The sequence below is a fragment of the Thermobia domestica genome, chromosome 13, assembly GCF_964235325.1.
Source record: "Thermobia domestica chromosome 13, izTheDome1.hap1.1, whole genome shotgun sequence".
NCBI lineage: Eukaryota > Metazoa > Arthropoda > Insecta > Zygentoma > Lepismatidae > Thermobia > Thermobia domestica.
In genome coordinates, this window is record NC_137466.1 from 147,128,065 (window position 1) to 147,142,552 (window position 14,488).

Genomic DNA, 14,488 nt, shown 5'->3' on the forward strand with positions numbered 1-14,488 from the left:
ATCTTGTAGCTCTACACACTGCTGTGTTTGCATTTCATTAAACTTGGCATCAAGTTGCAAAGTTGATAATGACTTTCTATCTGGAAGTTTGAATGAAGGTCTTAGCCGCTTCAAGAAATATATAATGTCCACCATAGACAATGGCGCTTTAGTTACGGAGGCAGCTTTTACTAGCATTCTGTTTAACTTTGCCTGAAAAGATAAAATATGTTGTGAAATAGGTCATCTAAGGTTGAACACGTATCCTAACCTATTCCGGTAATAAATACATTCGTTGTCTGCACATACGGCCGACATGCATTCAATTTTCACTGTGGGTACAAATTTATCACCAAACACTCAGCTACACGTATAACGGTTACGTGTTGCCTTTATAGGAATTTGTTAACTTAATCTTGGAATCTAGATATGGAAATCAGTTCCTGATCTTAACGAAGTACTATTCAACCATTTGTGTGTGTAATTGTGTTTGGTTGGAATTGGATTTTAAAATAAAATATGTATTAAAGCGAAATAATATTTGAAATTATGCCCTTGATTTTATTAATTCTATATTTCATAGATTCTTTCTCAAGTGTTAGAAATTCTTTCCGACCTCACATTTGACAATTGCCGTCCTCGTCACACAATCGTCATTTTGTGACACTATACTAGCACTAATATGCACTTGTTTCTCCTGAAAACTCTGCTGCTATTTGCCAGATACAAACAATATATTGCTGTCACGCTGGCAATCGGACCAATACACACTCATACTTGATGGGAAATGAGAAATTTTGCTGGACCAGCAGGAAATTGCAGTAAGAGTTTTCAGCCTGGAAAGTTAGTAAATATTATACATATTTTTGTTAATAACAGTATTTATTGTATACATGTAATGAAGGTAAAAGGATCAAAAGTTGCTCTCCGCGAGGTAATAACCCAGGTAACAAAATAGCGAATTAAAAAGTTTATATATAGCTACAATTTATTGAAAAAAAAGTAAAGATTAAAAGATTAATTGTCCTTGTAGCAGCTCACACTTTAAGAATGCCCTCCCCGCATTTTTAATTCTGAACGAAGCGCGTAGAAATTGCTATTATTTAAAAGTAATTCATTCGTTTAATTTCGATGGAAACTTACTACAGTGAAACCTCTCTAAAACGGACAGCCGTGGGGAATCAATAATTGTCCGCTATAGAGAGGTGTCCGCCTTAGAGAGGTTTTGATATTTTCTTACGTAAATTAGTAAAGAAGGTAATATGCAATTAGTAACAATATTTTTGGGTGAATCATGTATTCACGAATATTACCAAAATGTTACTGTACCTGTGTTGTCCTCTGCTGTCCAATACTCTATTTTCGAGGCACAAGATGAAAATAAGATGTTATTGTTCTCTGCACTTTACTCTTACGTTTCAGCATGTCGCTTTAATTGGTATGTTAATTGAAGTCCAGTAGTGTCTTGTGACAATATGCGTACCCGCGGGCAAAAACTACCGAACTAGTCTTCTGCTTGGTTAGAGACTCCAGCAGGACAGTAGAATAACGTGGTATTCCAAACGGCGGGTACTGTCAATCACTTTTGTGTCTAAAACAGCTTGGGTGGGAGTGGAATGCAAGCGAAAGACATGAGAGTGTTGTTAAATAAAGACTCTTCATCTGGATTGCTGAGTAGACAGTTGAGGAAACAAAATGTCACAATACGTTCTTGGTAACACATGTATGAATTACTAAAAATGTATTTTTACAATATTTTTCAACTTATTTATAGAGAAAGTGTCCGCAATACGGAGGTAAATAACACCTAAAAAGGACAGAAAAGACTGTCCGTGTCCGTACTAGAGAGTGTCCGCTTTAGAGAGGCTTGCCAATATGTTTTATCCTATTACAGTGTTTGGGGATTACAAAATATGTCCGTTATGGGAGGTGTCCGCTTTATAGAGGTGTCCGTAAGTAGAGGTTTCACTGTAGTAACAAATGTTCTAATGAAAATTACTGACATAGTGATTAACATGAATCCTTGGGAACTTGGATGCATGTCTTAAAAAGAACAAGTACGCTGTCTTGTATGCTGTCCATTTATTTTCATAACTCTCTACCATCTCTTCCTTTTTAACTTATTTGGCCATTATTTTACAAACTATAATGTGTTTGGAAATACTTGTAATGTGTTTTACCAACCCGTTTTCAGCCATCGTTTTTTGAAGGTCATACAGCATGGCGTTAAATTATATGAAATAAAATTACTTGTAAACTAGTAGAAAACGCTTGCGCTGTGCTAGGGTAAATGCAATGTCATATATAAGAAGATAATTGTTGAATTAATTACACAAGTACTTAACTGTCCTTTGCCATTTGCAATTTTTATCTGAATTTTGAGACAACTTAAAGACACTGCAGGCTAGCAAACTACTCCCTTATCGCTCAACCCAAAACGTAACATGATATGTGATGTGTGCGTGTGAGTTGATTAACTCATTAACTTACATGTGTTATGCTATATATATGTACTTACGTTTTCATCAGCTGTCATTGTATCCATAAAAGTGGCAATGCTACTAGATGAACTGTGTTCATTCGTGGAGGAACTCATCTTATATGAAACTGGCATCAAAGTTTCATCAGCCACCCTCGTCAGTAAAGAGTCACCAATGCTCTTATTGGTAAGTACCAATAAGAGCATTGGTGAGTCTTTAGTGACGTGGGTGCCTGATAAAACTTTGATGCCAGTTTCATATAAGAAGAGTTCCTCCACGATACAACTTGACGTAGGTGTTTCACTTTTATTCACTTGTTCTATCCCAGTATTTTGACAACAATTAGACAAACTTCTCCCTTGTAAGCCTATTAAAATTGTTTTCTTCATACTTGCACGACACTTGAAACATTTATTCACATGATCTGACATTTTATTCACATTTGCGTGTTTATAATTTTTACCACAGTGCTTGCAGTTTACAGATTTATCACTTCGTACTTTATAAGCGCTCCAAACATTACTTTTCTTTTTTTTATCCATTTTCAGTTTGTTTCTCTCTCTGAGTATAAGAAAACAGGAAATTCAACTAAGGTAAGAGGCACTTCTACTCTCAACCAGTCTCAACTCAATACCAGTACTGAACTAAATTAGAAAAGGAATTGATTGAAGCAATGTTACCAGAAACAAGTTATGAGTCTCCAGTGTGGCAAGTTTGCATCTTTAACCACATTTGTACTTACAAGATCTTATTCTGCTATTTTAGAACCCACTATGCCTTCTTATTATGTAATCTTGCAGTTTGTAATAAATATCCATTTTTGGGGTAGGTAAATAAAATTTAGGTTAGGGTATTTACCCAATAAAATTTACCGGGTATTTACCCAATTTTTATTTACCTATCCAGTGGGTAAATACCCAAGTCCCATCCCTAGTGGTATTATAAACTACAGTGCAAAAACTACAAACCAATCTGTGCTAGGTGGCCACAAAAGCAGGAATGCTATTTAATCGAAACAGAAATGGGCGAAGCTGCTGGACCTGCGCAGTGCGTCCGAAAGGAGCAGGTGCGTTAACGATAGTATGCGCGTAAGCGAGGGTAGTGAAAAGAAGTAGCGAGGATTTTGGCAATGATACGAGTTTCAATAGCATTTGTCATGGTTTCATACTAGTAACACTTCACATGTGAACATAAAATACAGCTTCTGTACACTGGAGAAATATACAGCCAATAGAAAATAGCATCTAATGTTTCATATGCATTCACTTACTTTATCCATCGTAAAACACTTGTAATGATTTTACACTAGTAACCCCATGGGCGTCTCTGGCGGGGGGGACGAGTCCCCCCCAATATTTTGGAGTACAAAATATTCAATATTTTATTCTAATTTAATTTATTTACTAACGACAGAACTACATATAAGTAATAATTATTTTATTTATTTGCAATATAATAGGTAACAGAGTTCCTGATATACCTCAGGGGATCCGTGAAGGTAAGCAGAAAGGTAACACATGGAATCAAAGATAATAAACAGGTTGGGCTGGGTAGTACCATTTAAATCAGTTTCTTTGATGTCCCCCCCAAATTTTACATGCCAGAGACGCCAGTGAGTAACCCTACACTTGTAAACCTAAAATATAGCTGAATTGCTCGCCTGCAGAAATTTGTTTGTTATAAACATGTCTTTCCATGCAAAGTATTGAATTTTACCTGTAAATATTTCGTAAAATTGTGCACCAAAAATACACCAGCACCATTATTAATTAGTATAATACGGGAAATTCAAAAGCAACTTTTTGATTCTCGAAATGGAATTTTCCAACTTTTTAGGTTGGTATCAGTGAATCAAGACATAATTTAATATTTTTCGTCAGTGACTGCTTTCGAGTTCATATATCTATTCGTGGTGCTGTGAAGAGGAAGAGGGTCAAGTTGGACTTTCTTCACATATACACTACACTTACATGTATCTTCTGTGTATATTTACTTGTTTTTACATCCATTTCTTTCCTTTACACTTTTTCCTTTTATTTATCATACATTTCCTCTTTTCCCTACCGTTTTAGCCATGACCATGTTGGTATTCGGCTCTCTTTCACTGTCTGAACTTCTCTCCTGATTTTGACCTTCTCCCGATTTTGACATTTCCTTTTCCCGATTGTGATGTTTACGTTTCACGTTCTTTTGCCGTTCTTATCATAATTATTACTTTGTACATTTTTCTGTGACTTTTCCCTATCCTTATTACTTTTTTTCCTTTTTCTACAAATAAAATCTTTACATTGTACACATTTAATTACCTTTGTAATTGCTGTTAACTCCGTGGCAACATTTTTCGTGGTGCTTAACAGAAAAAGAGAATATTTCGAACACTGTTGCTACCGTCCTAGCTCTGGAGTGGGCTAAAAATAGTACCAAATTGAAAGAAAAAGGGCAGAATTCATTATTTTATACTCTATAACACGAAACTAAAAGAGGTAAAGTTCTAGAACACTCCCCCTCCCCCTAAAAACATCCAAATATGAGGACCCCGAACAACCGTGGAAGTAGATAAAACTTTTCTCGCACTAGGAAGTATAACAGAGGCCGCAAATTAAGAGAGAAAACAGTTATCATCTTCGGTATGTACTGTAAGAAAACCAAACGCGCATCTATTCTAAAGTGGCCAATAAACCAACACATTATTATTAGTCCAGTCTCTAGCAATACCTTTGTAGGAATTTCATAGTTGACGACATTTTCTCTTTATATTCATGGATAACATGTTTATTTGAATAAAAAATTATGAGGTAGACATTCTGTGTCCCGGGCATAAGTTCAGAATCCGCCATTTTGGAAAATGGCCGATTGACACCCGTCAAAGTCCGCAGACATGCACTTTAGCGCTCCTTATACTCCTTTTAATTATCCAATTATCATAAGTGATACATCGTTGGAAAGGGCATAGAACGCAGATTAAAACGATATATAACTTGTGTTCATACTGTCTAAATTTTAGAAGAAGAAGAGGAAGAAAACTTAAAATTTAGGAAAAAAATAGGTTGTATTTCTATTCTTAGGCAGCTGGCAACACTTACACTTACCGTACGCCGACAAAAAAGAAATCCAGTGTGTAACTTAGATATTTCTGTAAAACATACGCAACAATCATGCAGATCGGCGTTATACAAAGTAAGAGAAAAAATCAGAATTGCCAATGAAGCACGTTTATTATCAGACTTATGGAGCCCCCTCCTTTTCCCGTACTGTTCTCCACTAGCACTACGCAACTGAAACTAACTTGTCCATAGACAATTCAACTTCGACTATAGATGTTGTAGCGTCATATACGATGAAAAATTTAACAAATAACGTATGATATAGTTCACTTATACATTCACAGTAATCAAAAGTTTGTGACACTTGATCTTCATTTATTTTCCTTATTAGCACAAGTCATGAAGCACGCACAAACCAGTGATGTGCCGTAAACTATAATTTTACGTCTACGCGATTGTCTACTGTAATCTATACGTAATCTACATTAAACCTTTTCCCGTGTAGACTATGTAGACAACCACTATCAAATGTAAGGAACAATTTCGTTGCCCGTTTGTTCATATTTCCTCATTCAGTTGTTTTGCTTCGGTGCAGCGTAAGATTAGGGAAACGACTAACATATAAAAAGTAGAGGGAATTATCTAATCTGTATGTTTACTCTGCTCTGCACATACTACTTCCTTAGATTTTCCATTCGAGCACTGCTTTTATAATGAAATTTACAAAACTAATTCTCACCTGTGAGTTTTCAGTCTTGAATATGCCGTATTTGTCAATTTTTTCTTGCATATTTTACAAAATGCATAATATTTTTCATTTTCCTTCATCAAGACGAAACTAAGTATTCGAAAGTTATTATTCGCTGGTCTAGGCATTTTTCTTTGTACGCAATTTCGCAGGGTAACGACAAAATAAAGCTCCTTTATTGTCCACGATGCTATATTAAATTACGTGTTGTTGACATATTCTACATAGTCTACGTTGTTTACATTGTCTACGCATAGTTGACACGTAAACGTAAATTATCGTTTTTTACGCGTAGACGCACATCTCTGGCACAAACTGAACAACATATAACATTTTCACGTTTACAAGCACATCTCATATTCGAACAACCGCTTTTACACCCGCAAGATTGGAAAATTCTGTCAGGAATGAAATTTATGTTCTGTACAGGCATTAAAACCTCATCGTCAAGGTACCACCCATATTCCACTGGATTTAGTCTGTGATGAGGCGTCATGACTGATGCGCAAGTATGAACAACATAGTAACAACATTTTAGATGAGTATACAGAGAATGTGATGTAGGAGGCAGTTCATTCAGTGATTGCAACAAACTTTTGTTGTACATGTAGCACCTCAACTCATTAAATGTTTTTCCTTCACACTTTGGTTTAATAACTTTAACAAGGAATTCTTCAGCTTGAGAAAAACTCTTCTGATCTGGTGGAAATGATAGCCCGAAATCTTGTAAATAGAGTTCTGGGTGTGCTTTCAAGGCTGACGTTTTAGTGCCAATCTTACTAGTGACATCTGAACCTGTTAATATATGAAGAGCAAGTAAAGATTTACACAAAGGTTGACCCAAGCGTTCAGCTAATGTATGAATGGGAATTGTGTTGTTTGCTGACCTCATTAACCAAAGTTCCTCTAGTCCATAAGAAATCATCATCTGATAAAAGTGCAGAAGTAAAATGGCAACATCCATATCAGATGACATTACAACGATTATCGATATTCCTTCCTGTAAAGTATGGATGCAGTGCGGTATAATTCTAAGATCTGCTTCCTTAATGTCAAATTCCAATTCAGAATGTGATTTTGTTACAGAATTACAAATGGATATCGCTGGGGTCCTGGAAGAATTTGTTGTTGTGCCACTGATGTATGTTCGAAATTCTAATTCTTGTGCCTTTGAAATTATTGTATCTTTAAAATACTTTTGCAGCAACTCTTTGTTCCTAGAAGACGCCCAAAATGTTTCCATCTGCACAGGACAGCACGTGTATTTAGCTAACATTGCCGATTTCTCATAAGATCATTGTAGCTTACAGATAAACCTAGCTTGTTGAAAGATGTAATAAGTAGCTTGCTTTTGCATTTTTCATATATCGCATGAGCATTCATTAAATGAAGAGGAGTTTTCTTCTGGCCTCTGTGAACATTGTAGTAGAGAATTTGAAATAGTGACATTGCTTTCAGTCCTTTCCCTGTCGCCTTTTCAGAAAAGTTCTGTGGTTCACATTCCTCCTCAATATCTTCGTTATTTGGAAACATTTCTGATCGTTCCATACTAAATAACTCAACAAAAAAGCTTTGAACAACACTTGGTATCTTTGTACTTCTCCATGCTGTGTTAAGTTGCGAAGCATCACAAAATTTATCTCCCAAACCGAAATCAACATCTCTTAAAGCTGATTTAAGAAGTTGTGCTGCTTCTTTAACAGCATCATATGCTGTTACTTTGTCTGCAATTTCTTTTGCACTAATTTTAGATGAAAACACTATCAAAGACTCTTTTCTTTCTTTAGGTTTAGAAAATCTAATAGCTTCTCCATATTGTCGCAATAAAGATATCTTAACTTCTTTGTTGCTTATTAGAATTTCGTTAGCAGTATCGTTTATCATATCTCTTATTTCGCTTAGTGTAAATCCACAACCACTTTCAAGCAAGGGTGAAATCATGTCATTCACTCTCTGGAAAGCTGAAACTTTAATGTTGTCCACCTTAGGCACATTCTCACGACACTGACGTTCATATCTAGCAAAATATTCCTCAAGACACAATTTGTGATAATATACGTCGGCACCAAACACAGCAGCGGGATCTTGTAAATCACAAACACGTGTAAATACCTCATCTTGAAAGTACGTAGTAGCATTTAGGAATCGTGTCGCTCTATCACTTTCACAAATTCTGAACTTTTGTCTCACACCAGAATGTCTCACATGGTTACAAATAACACAAGTTCGACTATCTGCATCCACTTCATTTGCAGTTACTTTTGATTGCCGCACTGGACGTTCTCTATTCATGAAGTTTCCATTCTCTAATTCTTCATCATCTTCATTAGTTTCTTCAGACATACTTTTAAGTTTGTCAAGAGTCTTCTTCATTGTATATGTTTTGTAACATTCATTATTTGAATGGTACACAAAAGATTGATTTTCTTTAAGAGTCTTCAATCGTTTTCCAACAGCATCACATCGTATGGCACTTGCCTCCAAAATTCGTTTGCGCCCACATTCAGATGTAGTTGGAACTTTTCCTGGTATGTCTTTTTGGCAAATAACACATTTTGACAGATCAACAGTCTCTTTCTGTTCAATAGACCTTTTAAGGGGCACACCTTTCCCAGATTTAATATCCATAATCTTGGCTACTCAAATTTATCTGCAAGACGAAAAGGTGCAATTAACAACTTTGAAATAAGAAACTGAAAAATAAGTTTACATCTATTTTTTAATAATTTAACATACTAATGCCATGCATTATAACTTTAAACATGTAACTTTCCTGGTTTAACATCACACAGTTCATTAAAATAGCTTAAATTGTGATAGAAAATAACCAGTTCCGACAATACCTCTGTAGCAATTTCATACTTGAGGACATTTCTCTTCATATTCAAAGAGAATATGCTTGTTCAAATTAAAATATCTGAAGTAGACGTTCTGCGTAATGGGCGTAACCTCAGAATTTGCCACATTGGAAAATTTTGATTACTATGAATGTATAAGTGAACTATATCATACGTTATTTGTTAAATTTTTCCTCATATATGACGCTACAACATCTATAGTCGAAGTTGAATTGTGTATGGACAAGTTTGTTTCAGTTGCGTAGTGCTAGTGGAGAACAGTACGGGAAAAGGAGGGGGCTCCATAAGCCTAATAATAAACGTGCTTCATTGGCAATATTTGATTTCTGATTTTTTCTCTTACTTAGTATAACATCGATCTGCATGATTGTTGCGTATGTTTTAGAGGAATATCTAAGTTACACGCTGGATTTTTTGTCGGCGTACGGTAAGTGTAAGTGTTGCCAGCTGCTTAAGAATAGAAATACAACCTATTTTCCCTAAATTTTAAGTTTTCTTCTTCTTCTTCTTCTAAAATTTAGACAGTATGAACACAAGTTATATATCGTTTTAATCTGCGTTCCAACGATGTATCACTTATGACAATCGGATAATTAGACGGGGTATAAGGAGCGCTAAAGTGCATGTCTGCGGACTTTGACGGGTGTCAATCGGCCATTTTCCAAAATGGCGGATTCTGAACTTATGCCCGGGACACAGAATGTCTACCTCATATATTTTTTTTTTATTATTTAAATAAACATGTTATACATGAATATAAAGAGAAATGTCGTCAACTATGAAATTCCTACAAAGGTATTGCTAGGGACTGTATTATATGACTATAGAAAATGAAATCTTTAAGTTTTACGTCCCACAATTATGGCTATAGGGTCTATATGAAAAATATATAAAACTACGAACAAATCGCCCATCTAGCGTCATTTGTTTGCCGGTGTAGATCGAATTACGAATTTTCCACACTTAATTCGTAGCGTTGTGCGGTACAGCATCACAGAATAAAAGTTCAACAGCATTTTTAAGAGCCTAACACACAGGGGCGTTATTTCAGACTTCGCTTGAGGGGGGTAAGAGCACCACCGACATAAGATTTTTAAGTTATGACATAACGGTTATGTACTAGTATATTAGTAGACAATCGATTAAAGCATATGTATTTCTCAAACTCTTGGAGGGGCAATTGCCCCCTCCTGCTCCCCCTAAATGACGCCACTGCTAACACACAGTATGAGTAACATGAGATGTAAGAAAAGTCTTATTGACACTTTTGGAAATGTGACAAGTATTTGTTAAATGGTGCTGAAATGGATAGAATTGTACGAACTTTTTTACAAAAGGGGCTGAAAATGCCAACATGGTACCAACGATCCGATGAATGACAAAAAGGACTGAATTCGGTACAATTGCACCAAGTGTAACAACACTGATTTCGAACCAATGTATATAAAGTATACGCTGGTGCAGAAAACGTAATTTCCGCTTCCTGTTTTGCTAGCTGGTTCCAAACAAACCAGCTTGTAGCGGGTTCTATAAAGAAGTATACGTGGTACTCGCTTGTGAAATGATTTGTTTCGCTTACGGATGTAATCACAACAGTTTAAGAGAGACATGTAAATATTTTCGTTTTCCGAAAAATGAAAGGCAATTTTCCAAATGGAAGAAAATGTGCAGGTAAGTGCTGTTAAAATTATTATCTTACAAGTGCAACAAAATGTTATCCATACTGCCATTGAATAAGGTATCACCATGAAGGAGAAATAGTACTTTTGTTTAGCTGATATTACTATACGTTAAGTAAGTTGGCCAGTGTTTAGAGCAGAAGGGGTCCAGCCAGTTTTTCTTAACAAAAAAAAAGAAAAAAGAAAAAAGAGAAAAGAAAAGAAAAAATATCCATGATTTCTGTTGACATTAGCGTAGTTTATATTACATTATGTTAGGCGCAAATCTGTCTTCAACATTGGGGGGGACGGGTAAGACGTTCACACACACACACACACACACACACACACACACACACACATATATATATATATATATATATATATATATATATATATATATATATATATAAGCGATGTTCAAAATATTTATGAAGTTGAAAAACAATGCTGTGAAGGATCAGGGGAGCAGAATGGTCTTCAGTGACGTATTTAGGAGGCTATCGGGCTCATTCTCCCCTCGAAATAATTTGTTAGTTTTACGCATTCCACGTACAACAATAATCCTTCTTACCATTTCTAAGAATGTCATTGACTTTCCATTTTCTTATGCTTTTTGTTCAGAAATAATACTGTAGGCTATTTGTCAAATTTCATTCCATATAAGAACTGCGTCCTTAATTGTTGTTTCTGTCATCCTTTCTATTTTTCTGTTTCTTTTTCTTGACGTTACTACTTTCATTTCGCCTATCATACCTTATCGACCGTTGTCAGTTGTGATTCAAGTTGGCCGTCATCAGTAACACCAAAACTAAGAGGAGTTGATAAGCGAAACTAGTGTTCCACACCAACATGCGCTGATATCAACATGACAGGACTTTAGTTATTATAACAAAGGAAAAATTATATCGTTTAGTTATTTTTAAAAGAAGGAAATGTTTGAATTAAAGAAAATCAAAACGGGGGAATAATTAGCCCGGGAAATTAGGACGGCCAAGAGGATGCTTTCTTTTTCTTGTATGAATAGAATAAAGAGTTAGATTCACTTCTAAATTTTTGTATCATATCATATAGGATTTATCGATCTGTAATTCTTGTAATTATAACTTCAATTTATGCATAAATTAAAATATATTTAATTCTCAAACTCAGGTGGGCAATTGCCCACTTCCTTCCTTGTGTTGGGCATAGCCCTCGAAAGAAAATCCTAAATACGCCATTGGTTGTCTTCAACATTGGAAGGTGGGCAGATTTGGTTTAGAAGTAAATGGAGAGAAAACTAAATACATGGAAGTGCGTCGGCAAATTATGTATGTGTTAAAATATTAAATAATACTTTTGATAAAGTGGATGCTTTCAAATATCTAGGATCAATATTAACAGACGAAAATCATATTCACGAAGAAATTAAATGTCGACTAAAAGCAGGGAATTCGTGTTAATATTCGGTTCAAAATCTCTTGTCGTCGCGAATTCTGTGGAGGGATTTGAAGCTTAAAATGTATAAAACGATAATCATACCTGTTGTTCTGTATGGTTTCGAAACATGGTCGCTTACTGAGTGCAGAGTATAGACTGAAAGTATTTGAGAACAAGATCCCGAGAGAAATATTCGGACGAAGAGGAACGGGAATGGGGAATGGTGGAAACTTCATAACGACGAACTACGTAAATTATACGGCTTACCAAACATTGTTAAGGTCATCAAGTCTAGGAGGCTTAGGTGGGCAGGACATGTAGCCAGGATGGAAGAAAGTAGGAACGCTTTCAAAGTGTTAGCGGTAAGACTAATCGGAAAACGACTATTAAGAAGACCTAGGCGCAGATGGGAAGACAATATTAAGATGGATCTCGCAGAGATAGGAATACAAAGTAGAAACTGGATCCAGTTGGCTAAGAATAGAAGTCAGTGGAGAGCTTTTGTGAACGCGGCATTGAACCTCCGGGTTCCATAGGCTATAGAGTTAGTTAGCTTAACGAAGCATGAGTAGATGCCTAGGCTGATACTACAAATAGATGAAATGCGCATTTACTGAAAAGATGGGTTCTACTGACATTGATTAGTCTATATACTCTTCGTGTGCTAGGGCCTAGGGGAGAGGAGAGTAGATAATTTTCGTAGAGCGCGTATGCAAATTAGGGTAGGTTTGACAATAGGTCTTTTGTTAAGAGGAATGTAGTTTATCCTTGAGGGTTTATGTACGCAGGTGGGAACAATAGATATCGCAGATTTGTGTACATGTAATCTTTTAAACGATTTTTTTGTTGACAGAGAAGTAGTTGAAGAATGTAGTGGGTGGGGATGAGAGAAGCGTACATTGTTTATATTATTTTGTATTGTTGACAGGAATTGCGTTTAACCTTGGATATATTTGTATACAATAGATGTTTTATTTTTTATTATATTTTATTGCTTGTTTATATTATTTTTTATTGTGACAGAGAAGTAGTTTGACCTTGAATAGTCACGTAGGCACAAGTTTGTATTGGAATTTCTAAGAAAAGCTTATGATTGTTTGGGGAAGAGGTAGAACACAGGTGTGCGTTAAAAGTTTCTTATTGTATTCAGGATTTGCGTTGACCTTGACCATATACTTGAACAATAGATGTTTTTGGAATTTCTAAGAAAAGCTTATGTTTGTTTGGGGAAGAGGTAGAACACAGGTGTGCGTTAAAAGTTTTCTATTGTATTCAGGATTTGCGTTGACCTTGACCATATACTTGAACAATAGATGTTTTTGGAATTTCTAAGAAAAGCTTATATTGTTTGGGGGAGAGGAAGAACACAGGTGTACGTTAAAGTTTTTATTGTGGACAGGAATGTCGTTTGACCTTGATTAGTCACGTACGCATGGGAAAAAAATTCCAAGATTTTTAATGATCACGTGATAGGGAGTCTTGTATGAACTTGTTGTTGTTAGGACGCCATTTTGTTGTGACGTAAACGCTTAAATACAGAGTTTCAGGAGAGTGTTTTATGTATTACGCTATGGCTCCCGTTCGCAAGTTAGTTTTTAGCGAACTCGACGACGAGGAGACATTATCATCGCCTCCTGCGGGAACTAAGAAGTTAAAGACCGACAACAGGCAGGATTCCCCGGACTCTATTGAAGTAGTTTATATATCATCTTCGGATGATGAAATTTATTCATCATCTTCGGATGAAGAAGGCGAATTGGAGGAACCAGAGACACCATCTCCAACGGTGTCGCCAACGCCACCTGCATCACCTTCACTGTTAAGCCGATCCAGTTCCAGATTTTGGAGTTTAAACTGTACATGTTCCAGTCAGAAAGTGGATCCTGATTGTGTAATAGATGCAATTCTTAATTGGGACACTGATAGAATATTAATTTGTGGTGGATGCGCAGAAGCATTGGCTAATCAAATGGGGCATGACTGTTTGTTTTTGAGTCCAGAGGAACTAGAAGATCGCGCCTTGAAATCTTTGCTGGATGTTGAAGTAGAGGACTTATTTTATGTATATGCGAGAACGCATATTATCGGCATATTTACACAAGAACTCTTTTATGAAACCTTTTTTGACTTAATTGAAGAAAAGGACCCTAATTTTTTGAGTGAATTAGTTAAAATTTTTGAAAGCAAAGACAAAAAGAAAGGCTTTGCTAAGTGATTGTGCGTGTGTGTATGCAAACTGAAGTGACAGTGTTTAAAAAACATGTATTCTCATATTAGTGGTGGTGGTGATTATATTTGTGTA

The 14,488-nt window shown here is 35.9% G+C and overlaps 1 protein-coding gene across 1 annotated transcript in view; it reads left to right on the forward strand.

Moving 5' to 3' along the window:
* The window catches only part of LOC145668626 (uncharacterized), an 87,288-nt gene that overhangs the window by 44,023 nt on the left and 28,777 nt on the right, over positions 1 to 14,488 (forward strand). Inside the window, 1 exon segment of the mRNA XM_081736668.1 lies at positions 3,008 to 3,052. Coding sequence (XP_081592794.1) covers positions 3,008 to 3,052 — 45 coding nt within the window.